Source organism: Myxine glutinosa, chromosome 6 (assembly GCF_964187855.1).
Source record: "Myxine glutinosa chromosome 6, kmMyxGlut1.1, whole genome shotgun sequence".
Taxonomy (NCBI): Eukaryota; Metazoa; Chordata; class Myxini; order Myxiniformes; family Myxinidae; genus Myxine; species Myxine glutinosa.
Window position 1 is genome coordinate 125901291 of NC_136266.1, and position 15792 is coordinate 125917082.

General features: G+C 41.9%; 1 protein-coding gene across 14 annotated transcripts in view; it reads right to left on the bottom strand.

The window, feature by feature from the left end:
* LOC137415338 (V-type proton ATPase 116 kDa subunit a 1) overlaps nucleotides 1-15792 on the bottom strand; it is a 221662-nt gene that overhangs the window by 60613 nt on the left and 145257 nt on the right. For all 14 annotated transcript variants that reach the window (XM_068100933.2, XM_078780484.1, XM_068100932.2 and 11 more), the window contains one exon: nucleotides 11382-11505. In XM_068100933.2, the coding sequence (XP_067957034.1) occupies nucleotides 11382-11505 (124 nt within the window). Of the gene's footprint in view, nucleotides 1-11381; nucleotides 11506-15792 lie in introns of those variants that run through there.

Below are 15792 nucleotides of genomic sequence, written 5' to 3' on the forward strand. Positions count from 1 at the left end.
TCTGAAGCAGGTTCTCCTCAACGATTTGCCTTTATTTGGCTCCATTCATTGTTCCCTCTATCCTTAAAAGTCTCTCAATCCCTGCCACTGAAAAGCATCCCCACAGCATGATGCTGCGACCACCATGCTTCGTGGTGGGGATGGGGTAAGATGGGGGATGAGCTGTGCTCGGTTTCCACCAGACATAGCGCTTTGCATTCAGGCCAAAGAGTTCAATTTTCGTCTCATCAGATCACAGAATATTTTGCCTCATGCTCTCAGAGTTTTTCAGGAACCTTTTGCAAACTCCAGGCATGTTCTCATGTGCCTTTTTCTCAGGAGTGGCTTCCCTTTGGCCACTCTCCCATAATGCCTAGATTTGTGAAGTGCTGCAGAGACTGTCGTCCTTCTGGCAGGTTCTCCCATCTCAGCTAAGGAACTCAGTAGTTCTGTCAGTGGTCATTGGCTTCTTGGTTACCTCTTTGACCAAGGTCCTTCTTGCCCGGTAGCTCAGTTTGGTTGGACGGCCAGCTCTTGGAAGAGTCTGGATAGTTCCATATTTTTTCCAATTCCGAATGATGGAGTTCTTTGTGCTCTTGGGAGCTTTCAACACTCTAGAAATTGTTTTATACCCTTCCCCATATCTATTCCTCCTCACAATTCTATCTCGGAGTTCTACGGACAGTTCCTTGGACTTAATTGTGGAGTTTCTGCTCTGTCAACTGTGGGACCTTATATAGAAACGTGCTTTTTTTCGAAGTAATGTCCAATCAATTGAATAGGCTACAGGTGGACTCCAAACATGTAGAGACATTGTAGAGACATCTCAAGGAGGATCAAAGGAAATTGGATGCGTCTGAGCTCAATTTGGTGTGTCATAGCTAAGGGGTTGAATACTTATTGACTCGACATTTCAGCTTTTTATTTTTAATTATTTTGTGGAAATTTCCCAAAAAATATCCACTTTCACATTATCACATTAGGTAGATCAGTGACAAAAAAGTCTCAATTTAATCAATTTTAAATTCAGGACGTAACACAACAAAATGTGAAAAAAGTCCCTGAATACTTTCTGAAGGCACTGTAGCTGCAGTAGGGGTATGGGGCTGGCAGGATGGCCTAGAAGCCCTTGATGTACGCACACTTGCCTCCAAGCTGTCCAGCCTGGATTCAATCAATCAATCAAAAATGGTTTATTATAAGCCTCATGCTCTCATCCCGGTGTGTACCCCGGTTTAGAATAGGTACACCGTATCCCTGCGCATCGTAAGAGGCGACCAAGGGTTGGCGTCAGGAAGGGCATCCGGCCATAAAGATATTGCCTCAAAACAGGGAACCATGATTGTCATGGGACCCGCAAGGCTAACCCCCGCTCCAGCGGGGAAAATGGCCTTAAAACGATCATTCATAAGCATGTCTGGCAGCCAATGGCTGAAATACATATGCATACATATTCATAATTTACAATCAATGATTGCTTACAAGATTTTTTTTTAAATCCAGAAAAAAAGTTCAAAGAGTGAAGTTCGAAAGAGTGAAGCTACAGGCTGCCATCCTGGTGTCATAGGGATATTCATCTGTGTGTGTGTGTGTGTGTGTGTGTGTGTGTGTGTGTGTGTGTGTGTGTGTCATCATTCAGATGGATATTACTGGGTGTTCTGGATGTCCCATCTGCCAGCATTAGTTGGTGAATGTTAAAGACTTCGTGAAGAGTAGGTGAGCTATCCCAGGGCAAAGTTCCAAATTCTTGCTTTAACTACAGCTGGGAAAGCAATAGCAAACTACCCAGTATGACCCTGGCTCAGGAAGCTCCTTCTGCGGAACTGACGCTCTGAAGAGTATGGTAAATCGGAGAAAGAGAGAAAGAGAGAAAAGAGAGAAAGAGAGAAAGAGAGAAAGAGATAAGAGAGAAAGAGAGAAAGAGAGAAAGAGAGCAAGAGAGAAAGAGAGAAAGAGAGAAAGAGCAAGAGAGAGAGAGGAAGAGCAAGAGAGAGAGAGGGAGAGAGAGAAAGAGAGTAAAGGAATAACTTGAAAAATAGGGTAGGCTTGACAAAGTCTCCTATCACATTACATAAAGCAAAAAGTGCAAATTAACCTTGATGCTCCCTCGTAATGCACGTGGCATATGGGTGACCTATAGCAAACATGATGAAGTGCCCAGTGCCCATGAAATTCAAAGCTGGCATTCCAAAACCAACGTTAAGTTTGAAAATGGTAAAAAACGCAAATTCGAAAAAAAGTTTTTTGAATGAATTGTTTTTCTACGAAACAAACACCAAAATGCTTTATTTACTTCCAAAATAACGATTATACTCAGGGTTCGAATGCAGATTGGTGAGTGTGCAGTCAGCAGAGGGACTGCGGTGATCACATTAGCTCGTGTGCCGACAGCTGCCTTAATGCAAGAAGTTACCTTCAACCCAAACTGTAGCACAGCGGTGACAAATGGCACCCGTCTCTTATTACACAGCTATGATGGCATTTGCTTCGGTGTGATAAATGTTACAGGTTCGATCGACCGAACAGAGGGGCAAGCGCCATTGGCCTCAACCAGGCCAAAAATATCCTCAGATTCATTTTTACGGTTGGAAGGGGGGCGTTGGAGAGAGGGGGGGGGGGGGGGGTAGACTTTGGAAAATCGTTACATCAACAGGATCTCTGAGAGACAGGTTTGGCAAGCATTCCCTTACATTTAGACTACTTTCATGGAATAATGTGACATGTGAGCTGGGCCATTCCTCGAAACTAAAGCTTGTAGACAGTGCCGATGCCAAATTAATTCCCCAAACTTTATATTGATCATTGGTAATAACAGGCAAACATCTTTCTGAGTAGCCCTGTCAAGGCCCCAAAAAACATCTGTAAAATCAAGTCTTTTTAACCTTTGACTCCAAATATCATGTTGATCCAAACTTGCTGCCATGTATTAATGAAGAGTTACAGTATTTTGTGGATAATGCTAAATGTATTTAACAAGCAAGATCTGAATGAGTCATCAAATAGTCCAAACGAGAACGGCACTCGTTAGGGTAGGCTTGACAGGCCTACCTCCGCCAGGCTGAACAGTTTATGTTTTGTATCCCACTGATAGGCTGGATCTGGATTCGGACATGAACCAAAATCTAATCGGCTTGTTCTTGTAAACAAACCAACTCCTCCCCCAAGTTTAGTCATACCTCGTCCAAAACTTTTTAAAAATATGTTATATATCGCTTTTTGCCCAATCTCTCAATGGTGAAGAATCACTTGAAAATTAAATAATTCTCATATCCGAATCCATATTCAGATCTTCACCAATATCGAATCGATTCGTTCTTGTCACATACCCAGTCTATCCACCAAGTTTCGTCCAAATCCGTCCAAACCATTTTGAGACATCGTGATATACACTACATGGCCAAAAGTATGTGGACACCAGAACATCACACCCGTATGTGCTCGTCGAACATCTCATTCGAATATCATGGGCATTAATATGGAGTTGGTTCCCCCTTCCCCCCTCCCCCCCCCCCCCCCTTTGCTGCTATAACAGCCTCCACTCTTCTGGGAAGGCTTTCCACTCGATGTTGGAACATTGCTGCAAGGATTTGCTTCCATTCAGCCACAAGAGCATTAGTGAGGTCGGGCAATGATGTTGGGCGATTAGGCCTGGCTCGCAGTCGGCGTTCCAATTCATCCCAAAGGTGTCCGATGGGGTTGAGGTCAGGGCTCTGTGCAGGACAGTCAAGTTCTTCCACACCGATCTCGACAAACTATTTCTGTATGGACCTCGCTTGGTGCACGGGGGCACTGCCATGCTGAAACAGGAAAGGGCCTTTCCCAAACTGTTGCCACAAAGTTGGAAGCACACAATTGTCTAGAATGTCAGATGCTGTAGCGTTAAGATTTCCCTTCACTGGAACTAAGGGGCCGAGGCCAAACCATGAAAAACAGCCCCAGACCATTATTCCTCCTACACCAAACTTTACAGTTGGCACTATGGATTCGGGCAAGTAGCGTTCTCCTGGCATCCTCCAAACCCAGATTCGTCCGTCGGACTGCCAGATGGTGAAGCGCGATTCATCACTCCAGAGAACGCGTTTCCACTGCTCGGGAGTCCAATGGCGGCGAGGTTTACACCACTCCAGCCGACGCTTGGCATTGCACATGGTGATCTTAGGCTTGAGTGTGGCTGCTCGGCCATGGAAACTCATTTCATAAGCTCCCGACGAACAGTTGTCGTGCTGACGTTGCTTCCAGAGGCAGTTTGGAACTCGGTAGTGAGTGTTACAACTGAGGACAGACGATTTTTTACGCGCTACGTGCTTCAGCACTCGGCAGTCCCATTCTGTGAGCTTGTGTGGCCTACCACTTTGCGGCTGAGCTGTTGTTGCTCATAGATGTTTCCACTTCACAATAACAGCACTTATAGTTGACCGGGGCAGCTCTAGCAGGGCATAAATTTGACGAACTGACTTGTTGGAAAGGTGGCATCCTATTACGGTGCCACGTTGAAAGTCACTGAGCTCTTCCGTATGGTTCATTCTACTGCCAATGTTTGTCTATGGAGATTGCATGGCTGTGTGCCTGATTATATATACACCTGTCAGCAATGGGTGTGGCTGAAACAGCTGAATCCACTAATTAGAAGGGGTGTCCGCATACTTTTGGCCATGTAGTGTATATCGGTTTTAGCACAATAACTCAATGGTGAAGAATCATTTAAAATTCTAGTAGCTGGATCCGGATATTCACCAAAAGTGAATCAATTCTTTCTTCTCACACACACGCACAACCTCTATACCAAGTTTCGTCCGAATCCATCCACAACGTTTTGAGATATCCTGCTATATGTATATTGTTCTTGGCCCCATCTCCCCAATGGTGAAGAATCACCTAAAAAATTCTAGGATCTGAATCCGGATATTCACCAAAATCGAATCCCCTTGTCACATACTCTCTGCCAAATTTGGTCGAAATCCAGCCACAACTTTTTGAGATACCTTGCTCACAAACAAACAGGCAGGCAGGGGTCAAAACATAACCTCCATCCACCTTCGGTGGTGGAGGTAATAAATAATAGGACCAACAAATTTCACACAATTGTATTTGGACTAGAAAATAGAAAAGTTTCCCCAAAACTCCTTAAAATTGTCATCATTTAAAAACCAGTGTTTTAATGGTCAAATTTGGATGCAGCTGCACCTGATGATAAGCTACCAATGTCCCTGTTTGGCCAAATGGGATTACTGCATTTTGCCGATTACAAACTGGTGAATGAAATACGTGAAATCAGACAATTATCCACATTTCACACTCCCTCGAGGCTGGTTTGCCCAGATGCATTCAAACTCATCTGGGCTGGAATATTGGCCCAGCTATAAACTGTCATCCTGTTGTCTCGCTTGTACACAAGTAACACGATTCATCAAGGTGTGTACTGTCCATTGGATGGACATTAAACTGGTGATACCATCAGCTGGCATTAGTTGGCGTACGTTAACGATCCCACAGTGTCCTTCGCAAGGAGTAAGTGACCTATCGTCGGCACCCTGAACAAATTCCAAATTCCTGCTCTAACCTAAAAGAAGGAATTTATCAGTGGCACTGGCACTGGCACTGGCTGTACTCTCAGCAATGATGCAACTAGTAGACACAGACCACATATGAAACAAGAAAGAGCAATCTAAGATTGCAGACCCTCACCAGGATGTTTTCAGTGTTTTTTAAGGCGTTTGTGTTAAAACATATATGGCGGCCGAACCACGTACGTGACCGATGACGTCATCATTATTTTATTTTCCTCCACCACTTTATCCCTCGATTATGCTCAAAAAATTTCATCTTGATCGGATGAAGTTTTGTACTTGTCAAATTATAACGTCATAATGGAGGCACCTATGACATCACCATTAACAGATGTTATTCCACATGGAGAGTTCTTTACAATGAGCCATGTCTAAATTTTTCTTATGCAGCACTTTCAGAGATATAGAGGTGCAAATGTTTTCGGTTTTTCCAAGATGGCGACCAAACCACGTGACCGATAACATTATTTTTTTCCCTCCACCAATTTATGCCTACATGACGTTCAAGAAATTTCATCTTGACCGGATGAAGTTTTGTACTTGTCGAATTATGACATCATCATTAACATATTTTATTCCCCATGGAGAGTTCTTTACAATGAGCCATGTCTTAATTTTTTTCTATTCAGCACTTTCGAGATAGAGGTGCAAAGTTTTTCGTTTTTTCCAAGATAGTGGCCGAACCACGTGACCTATGACGTCATCATTATCAATAAAAAATTCTACAGGTGGAGTTGCACCTATGGTGAAAATTTCCTGTCAATCGGACCAACGGTTGCAGAGAAAATCATATTTATTCTGTGCGGACAAACAAACAGACAACAAATGAAAAATCACTCATAGAATGACACTTGGCAAAAGAGAACAAAGCAGAATGGCACTCAGTAGAGCATCCTTTGGACCTCACAATTGACCTTTGACCGAGCTGATCTCAAAAATAGTTGGTGGTTGAATTCAGTTTGCTGATATGTAAATCCCATTCAAATTTAAAGTGAATCGGATGAAAATTGAGGATTTTAGAAATTTGAAATGGTTGTTGACCTTTGGCCTATGTTGACCTTTTGGCCGATGCTGATCTCAAAAATAGTTGGTGGGTGAATTCAGTTCGCCGATATGTATATCCTATTCAAATTTCAAGTCAATTGGATGAAAATTGAGGATTTTAGAAATTTGAAAAAAAGTGGTTGACCTTTGGCATATGTTGAACTTTTGGCCGATGCTGATCTCAAAAATAGTTGGTGGTTGAATTCAGTTCGCCGATATGTAAATCCTATTCAAATTTCAAGTCAATCGGATTAAAATTGAGGATTTTAGAAATTTGAAAAAAGTGGTTGACCTTTGGCCTATGTTGACCTTTTGGCCTACGCTGATCTCAAAAATAGTTGGTGGTTGAATTCAGTTCGCCGATATGTAAATCCTATTCAAATTTAAAGTCAATTGGATTAAAATTGAGGATTTTAGAAATTCAAAAAAGTGGTTGACCTTTGGCTTATGTTGACCTTTTAACCTTTTGACCTCAAAAATATATACGATTTTGTCGGACCACGAACTCTACTATTTGGTGAAGTTTCGTGAAAATCGGTTTAAAATTGTGACACGTAGGCAAGTATAAGTGACTTCAATTTTTCTGTATGAAGACAGACAAACACACACACACACACACACACACACACACACACACACACACACACACACACACACACACACACACACACACACACACACACACACACACACACACACAAATGAAAAATCGGTCAGAGACCGAGGACTTGCCGGAATGTACTTTTTTTTTTAATCGGCCATTTTGGATCATTAAAAGTAAATGGTGACCTCTGCCAAAGTTCAAACGACATGGGTTTAATCTCTACACGAGAGAATTCCACATAGCTATTTGGGCGGTGTATAAGCTAACAGATCGCTGTCTCCAACGATCTTGCCAAGGTAGTAACACCTATCGGCTCAAAATCCTTATAACAGTTGACTTGGTAGTTTTTACAATGAAGGAAACACGTATCGGGAGTACATACGACATAGCGATTGTGAATGTGACAGCTCTGAGGCATCTTTCGCTTCGCATCGTAGTGACGGCGAGCACCAACTGTAAGATTAAAATCTGGCTTCAAGCCCCCTCACCACCCAAAATCTATTCCGGCAAATCCATTCCGGCAAGTAACAAACCAACCAACCAACATACTTGCCGGAACCTATTCCAGCAAGTAACCAACCAACCAACTGTTACGTGCTCCTCCCCTACCCCCTGGTCACGGTGTACCTCCGAGCCCCGAGAGGAGTCACGACAGAAAAATGTGTTATTCTGTATGTCAAATATCAATGGAGAAGCCACCCCAATTGTTACTCACAAACAAATATTGTATTAAGATCACACAAGAATAACAGTACAACAATAATAGTAATCAAATGTACAATCAATATGTCCGATGATGGTACCATCAGTTTCGTAATATATAACTCACTGTGCTCCAAGTGAGTGAACCAAGAACATTCCCCAATGTCTCTTATTCCCGGCTTCAAGCCAAAGTTGCTTCGCTCCAGCGATCGCCAGAACGATGTCCAATCGAGACCAGAATTCCGTGCGGATGGCAAGTACAGTCACCCAGCCAAAGCTGCACAAAGGCGCCCTCAAGGCGACTGGGAAATCCAAAGGCGCCCTCCAGGCGACTGGGAAATCACACCCTCGGGTATGGACTTTCACGGCTCACAGTCGGCGAACCGCAAATTAATCTTCAAAAGCCACGATGCACACACACCCACCAGATACGTCTGAAAGCGGTGAAAACGGCTGATGAAGCAAAGAAACCTTGCTCGACGCGCGAAGCGCCCAAGTCAAAATGGCCGATGACCCGCTCTTGAGACGTAACGGCCCGAGGATAATTCTCCTCGGAATCCACCGCCAGAAACCTGACACGCAGGTTGATCGGTCACAGCAATGACAACTCTGTCGCAGGAATCCCTTTCCCGGGAAACTCGAAAGTTTGCGAGTGACTCCCGTTCGACAACGTTCGCTTCAGAATTCGGAGCAGCTCGGCTTTCTTGTCCGACTCACTCGCCCCGCCTTCTTTCTCTCCTCTTCCTCTTCGTCGCCGTCCGGTTCCTGTTTCATTTAAAACATTAACCTTTTTACCTTTTGACAATAATAATTGATATTTCCCTCAAACAACAATAATAAGAATACATGGAACCAGAAATGTTTCAAGTGGATGAAAACCACAACAACGGAAGTGACGAATCCGTAACACAACATACTTGCCGGAATCTATTCCGGCAAGTAACCAACCAACCAACATACTTGCCGGAATCTATTCCGGCAAGTAACCAACCAACCAACATACTTGCCGGAATCTATTCCGGCAAGTAACAAACGGACAAACAGACAGGGGTGAAAACATAACCTCCATCCACCCTTGATGGCAGAAGTAACGAAATCAGGATGAAGGTCCCAATGAAAATCCGCCTCATCAAGGCTTCATTTAAACCGTCGAATCCTTCCACTGTACCATTCCGCCTCGCCCCGGCTTTACACTGCGGTCACGATTTTCACGTTTTGGGTGACCTTGAGCTTGACCTTGGGCCTAGAGAGTTAAAAATTGGCCACATCGCTCAATGGTGAAGAATCACTTAGGATATTAGAAACATTCTTGTATCCATATCCAGATTCTCACCGAAATCGAATCTATTTGTCCTTGTCACACACCCAGCCTGTCCACCAAGGTTCGTCCAAATCCATCCATAACTTTTTTGAGATATCCTGCTCACAGACAAAAAACACACAGACAAACAGACAAGGGTGAAAACATAACCTCCGTCGACCTTCGGTTCGTTATCTAGCTACGTAGCTTTGGTGGCGGAGGTAATTAATGAGCACTTGTTCGATCTTGCCACACACAAATATATACCTTTGGTGCTCATGATCACAGAGGTACCGCAATGAAACGGATTAAAATATAGTTCTTTATGTCACTAACACAAATTAAGCTTGATAGCAAATGGTTATTTTCTTATTTGGAGAATCATTAAAAAAGAAAGAATCAATAGTGATACTGAAGAATCTGAGGGGCTTTGGATTAAACAGCGATCTGAATCTTATTCACGTGATGGGCATTTTACAAGCTGGCTGGATGTTCGTAGATTAATCATAATCATCAATGTATCATATTCCTGAAGGAATGTGGTACTGCCGAATCGGTCTCTTGGCAAGGATTATGCTGCTTTGATTGTTATTGTCTTCGCAGGAAGTCTGCCAGGGCATTAATTTGCAAGTTGTTTGGGATGCTGATGATAACTCGCCTACTCTTCACGAAAGACTCCATAGGATCTTGAACATCGACCAACCAATAGCGCTGGCAGCAGATGGTTCCCCCTGCATAACCTCCCTCCGTTGGACGGCCCACACACTGACGATTCACCCAACATGATGACACTAGGGTGACAGTTCTTATGGCTGGGTCGACATTGAAACCCAGGACAGATGGCTCAACGGCAGGTGTTACCTCTCGGTTATCCGGCCAGCCCATTCATGAAAAAAAAAAAATCTGACGACTCATTTTGGCTACTGCCTTGTAAACACCCATTTGTAGCTGTTTTCAAGAGTTCACAGGAAAGTAAAAGTGTAACAAATAATCAACAAATTAAAAGCGACATATAAATTAGATAAAATGATCTGTTTGGATGCGAGTACAAAGCAAAGAGTATTGATTAATATATTCCAGCAAAACGATGGTACTGCGTAGTAGTGTGGACAAGCCATTCAATGCACAGAATTAACATGCCTAGCCTTAAAAAAGAGCAAATCGAGTAAATAAATGAGAGTGAAAAGTGATACACAAACAACAAAGTTGTGCTTAGGCCTCAAGCAGGATTTGCAGGTAAAGGGCAAAACAAAAGACATGGCTGTACCTTGAAGCTGGAGGTATTTGCATCATGTACGTGCAGCTGAGAAATAATTATACACCTACTGGCGTTTATTCATTCATCACCTCAATACAAATGCCATCTTCCAGCTAATGGAATGCACAGCAGCAATATCAGAATTTAAAAATAAATAAATAAAACACCATCAAAATACATTAATAATACACGAGCGCACCAAACTGATAGCACTCATCTGACATTTTATGGGATACCGTATCTTAAACTTTCTTGTGCGGTGAGATTGCGCACCACGCTATATTGAGAACATTATATGGAAATGTGAAAATCATGATAACAGGAATAATTTACCGGGATAAAAAAAAAAGGCCGCCTTGCATACGGAAATGAAAATGTGACAATGGAGCAGCCTCTAAACCCCCATGTAAAAGGAACTGCATAGAAGAAGAAGAGGAACTGCATAGAAGAACAAGAACAAGAACTGAAGAAGAACAAGAACAAGACTGAAGAAGAAGAACAAGAACAGGAACTGAATAATAATAAGAAGAACAGGAACTGAAGAAGAAGAAGTACAATAAGAACAAGAAGATCAGCAAAAATTAGAAGTCGAGAGACTACATTAAAGTTCAGGCTTCATTATGGAGTCCCAAACATTCTGAAAATGCATGACACAGGAAAGATTTGTTCAATGCTGCAGGCTCGTGAAAACATTTGTAAAACCAAAGTATTGAAAGTGGTTCTTTGATTTAGATACATTTTGGAAGGGGTTGTACACAAACAGACATTCATCACCGAGTGCTATGTGTGCGAAACGGTCTGGCAGTAGCAGTGAGGATCAGACAGTTTTCAGACAGTTTCATGGTGAAAAAGGCAGTTTCCTGGCAGAACTAAGACAACCAAAGACCGACGAATGAAAAGGCCTTGATGCTTGGTGCATGGACTCACGGGCATGTGCGAGACTCAGGGCCCAGAGACGGAGGTACGATGCTGTGTTTGAGATGCAGCCCAGACAGTACTCGATGGTGTGGATCGCTTGGTTCACGAACACATCGGCCAGGTCAAGCTGCGACTAAAAGAAGAAAACAAACCGGCAAAGAATGCAAAATAGAAACGCACACAGACTGACCGAGGCGCCAATATAATGCACAGACGTTCTTAAAGTTAATTTTGAAACATACACACAATGACTTGAGGCGAATAAAAACGCAAAATATAAAGTACCAACAAATAAGGCAATTGGATTAAATAATTTAACACTTGCCCATTGCTCTGCAAGGCACTTGAAGGCAAAACCATTCCCGTGATTACCATTACCCACAAACACATTCACCTCTGGCAACATAATAAAAAACAAGGACCTATTTGAGGTGTAAAAGGTGGCAAAGCCACGTACAGCACTCAGTGCTAATCGTGTGCATGGGGGATAGATCGTCTCTCTTAACTGCTCAAGTGAACAGAATTGAACAAGACATAATGTAGCGCTGAAAACCAAATAGAAAACAAGAAAAAGAGCAATCAGAGATTGCAAACCCTCACCAGGATGTATTTTCAGTGGTTTTTAAGGCTTTTGTGTTAAAACAAATATGGCGGCCGAACCACGTGACTGATGACGTCATCATTTTTATTTTCTAAACTAATTTATTCCGAGATTATGCTCAAGAAATTTCATCTTGATCAGATGAAGTTTTGAACTTGTCGAATTATGACGTCATAATGGAGGCACCTATGACATCATCATTAACATATTTATTCCCCATGGAGAGTTCTTTACAATGAGCCATGTCTCAATTTTTTCTATTCAGCACTTTTGGAGATATAGAGGTGCAAAGATTTTCGGTTTTTCCAAGATGGCGGCCGAACCAAGTGACCGATGATGTCATCATTATTTTCTTTTTTTCCACCAGTTTATGCCGGCATGGCGCTCAAGAAATTTCATCTTCATTGGATGAAGTTTTGAACTTGTCGAATTATGACGTCATAATGGAAGCACCTATGACATCATTAACATATTTTATTCCCCATGGAGAGCTCTTTACAATGAGCCATGTCTCAATTTTTTCTATTCAATACTTTCAGAGATAGAGAGGTGCAAAGTTTTTCGATTTTTCCAAGATGGCGGCCGAACCACGTGACCTGTGGCTTCATAATTATCATAAAAAATTCTACAGGTGGAGTTGCACCTATGGTGAAAATTTCCTGTCAATCGGACCAACGGTTGCAGAGAAAATCTTATTTATTCTGTGCTGAAAAAACAGACAAACAAACAAACAGACAAATGAAAAATCGGTCAGAGACCGAGGAATTGCCGGAATGTACTTTTTGTTATTGGCCATTTTGGATCATTTGATTTCTAAACTAATTTATTCCAAGATTATGCTAAAGAAATTTCATCTTGATCTGATGAAGTTTTGTACTTGTCAAATTATGACGTCATAATGGAGGCACCTATGACATCATCATTAACATTTTATTCCCCATGGAGAGTTCTTTACAATGAGCCTTGTCTCAATTTTTTCAATTCAGCACTTTCGGAGATATAGAGGTGCAAAGTATTTCGGTTTTTCCAAGATGGCGGCCGAACCACGTGACTGATAACGTCATCATTATTTGTTTTCTAAACTAATTTATTCCTCGATTATGCTCAAGAAATTTCATCTTGATCGGATGAAGTTTTGTACTTGTCGAATTAGGACGTCATAATGGAGGCACCTATGACATCATTAACATATTTTATTCCCCATGGACTCATGGAGAGTTCTTTCCAATGAGCTATGTCTCCATTTTTTCTATTCTGCACTTTTGGAGATATGGAGGTGCAAATTTTTTCGGTTTTTCCAAGATGGCGGCCGAACCACATGACTGATGACGGCATCATTTTTTTTTTCTCCACCAGTTTAAGCCGACATGGCGCTCAAGAAATTTCATCTTGATTGGATGAAGTTTTGTACTTGTCGAATTATCGAATTATGATGTCATAATGGAGGCCTTTGGCCTAGAGAGTTAAAAATTGGGCACAGTCTATTCCAGGGCAAGACAAATATGTGTGTAAAGTATGGCGATTCTATGTGCAACGATGTAGACGTAGTACTGCGCACAGACAGACAAACAGACAAACAGATGAAAAATCGGTCAGAGACCGAGGACTTGCCGGAATGTACTTTTTTTTTTTAAAGTCGGCCATTTTGGACAAATATGGCGGCCGAACCACATGACAGATGACGTCATCATTTTTCGTTTTCTAAACTAATTTATTCCTAGATTATGCTCAAGAAATTTCATCTTGATCGGATGAAGTTTTGTACTTGTCGAATTATGACGTCATAATGGAGGCACCTTTGGCATCATCATTAACATATTTTATTCCCCATGGAGAGTTCTTCACAATGAGCCATGTCTCAATTTTTTTTTTATTCAGCACTTTTGGAGATATGGAGGTGCAAAGTTTTTTGGTTTTTCCAAGATGGCGGCCAAACCACGTGACCGATGACGTCATCATTATTATTTTTTTTCTCCACTTCTATTATGCCCACATGGCGTTAAAGAAATTGCATCTTGATTGGATGAAGTTTTGTACTTGTCGAATTATCGAATTATGATGTCATAATGGAGGTCTTGGGCCGAGAGAGTTAAAAATTGGGCACAGTCTATTCCAGGGCAAGACAAATATGTGTGTAAAGTTTGGCGATTCTACGTGCAACGGTGTAGACGTAGTGCTGCGCACAGACAGACAAACATGAAAAATCGGTCAGAGACCGAGGACTTGCCGGAGTATACATTTTTTAAATCGGCCATTTTGGACAAATATGGCGGCCGAACCATGTGACCGATGACGTCATCATTATTTGTTTATTATCATCTATTTTGTCATCATTATCTAAACTAATTTATTCCTAGATTATGCTCAACAAATTTCATCTTAATCGGATGAAGTTTTGTACTTGTCGAATTATGACGTCATAATGGAGGCACCTATGACATCATCATTAACGTATTTTATTCCCCATGGAGAGTTCTTTACAATGAGCCATGTTAACATTTTTCTTATGCAGCACTTTCGGAGATATAGAGGTGCAAAGTTTTTCGGTTTTTCCAAGATGGTGGCCGAACCACGTGACCGATGACGTCATCAATTGGGCACAGTCTATTCCAGGGCAAGACAAATATGTGTGTAAAGTTTGGAGATTCTACATGCAATGGTGTAGACGTAGTGCTGCACACAGACAGCCAGACAGACAGACAGACAGACAAACCAACCGATCAACATACTTGCCGGAATCTTTTCCGACAAGTAACAAACGGACTCAAATGCAATACCCTCTCCTCTGGTGAGGGTAATAAAGCATCGATTTCAAAAAGGAGAACATTCCATCAGTATGGGTGTATGTATGTATGTATGTATGTATGTATGTATGTATGTATGTATGTATTTGTGTGCGTCCCGTCCATCCGTCTGTCACGCTTTATTCTAAAGGGTCCTGCTGTTGTAGAATAATGGAAATGGTACCGTTGGAAAGCGAATAATCGATAAAGTTGGAACAAAATTTTGTATCAATTTAAATAATTTCGAATTTGAAGCGTCATTCTGGGATTGAACTGGAAGAAGCATGATCCAGAGCTTTAATGTAGCTGTTACAACTGGATGACAACAAGAACCCTTTAAATTAAAATGGGACGGCCACTGAAGGAGAACACAAAATTATATACAGTACTGTATAGTATACGATACTACAACAGCCATTTGTGCGTCTACAAGTGTGTGTGTGTGTGTGTGTGTGTGTGTGTGTGTGTGTGTGTGTGTGTGTGTGTGTGTGTGTGTGTGTGTGTGTGTATCACCACTTTTCTCAGACATGGATAACCAGATCTCATCAAACTTTCAGAAGTTCATTAGTGAGTGTCGGGGAGTGTTGTAAGAGGGCTTGGGGTTGGGGGGTGGGATGTTTAAAAAAAGAAAAAAGAAAAAAAAAAGTTGTTTGAAATCACTCTATAGTACCTAAGCCTTTGTACCTATGTGAAACGTAATGGTAAATGATCAAATGATCACCAATCCCATTCCTTAGTGTAGGGACGTGTTTTAGGCCCTTACAAAAAAAAAAAACATCTGATTTAAAAATGCTGAAAGGATTAGAACAACACCGGGCTGCGGTACCTGTACTAGCTCTTAATGAACCAATAGAATACTCGAACGGCACTCGGTAGAGCACCTACCTCGCCAAGCAGAAGAGGTTATGTTTTGTAATTCACTGATCTGGATCCGGGCTTGAACCAAAACCTAATTGGCTTGTTCTTGTCACCTACGCAAATCATCCACCAGGTATTGTCATAATCTGTCGATAACTTTTTGAGATACATGCATCGT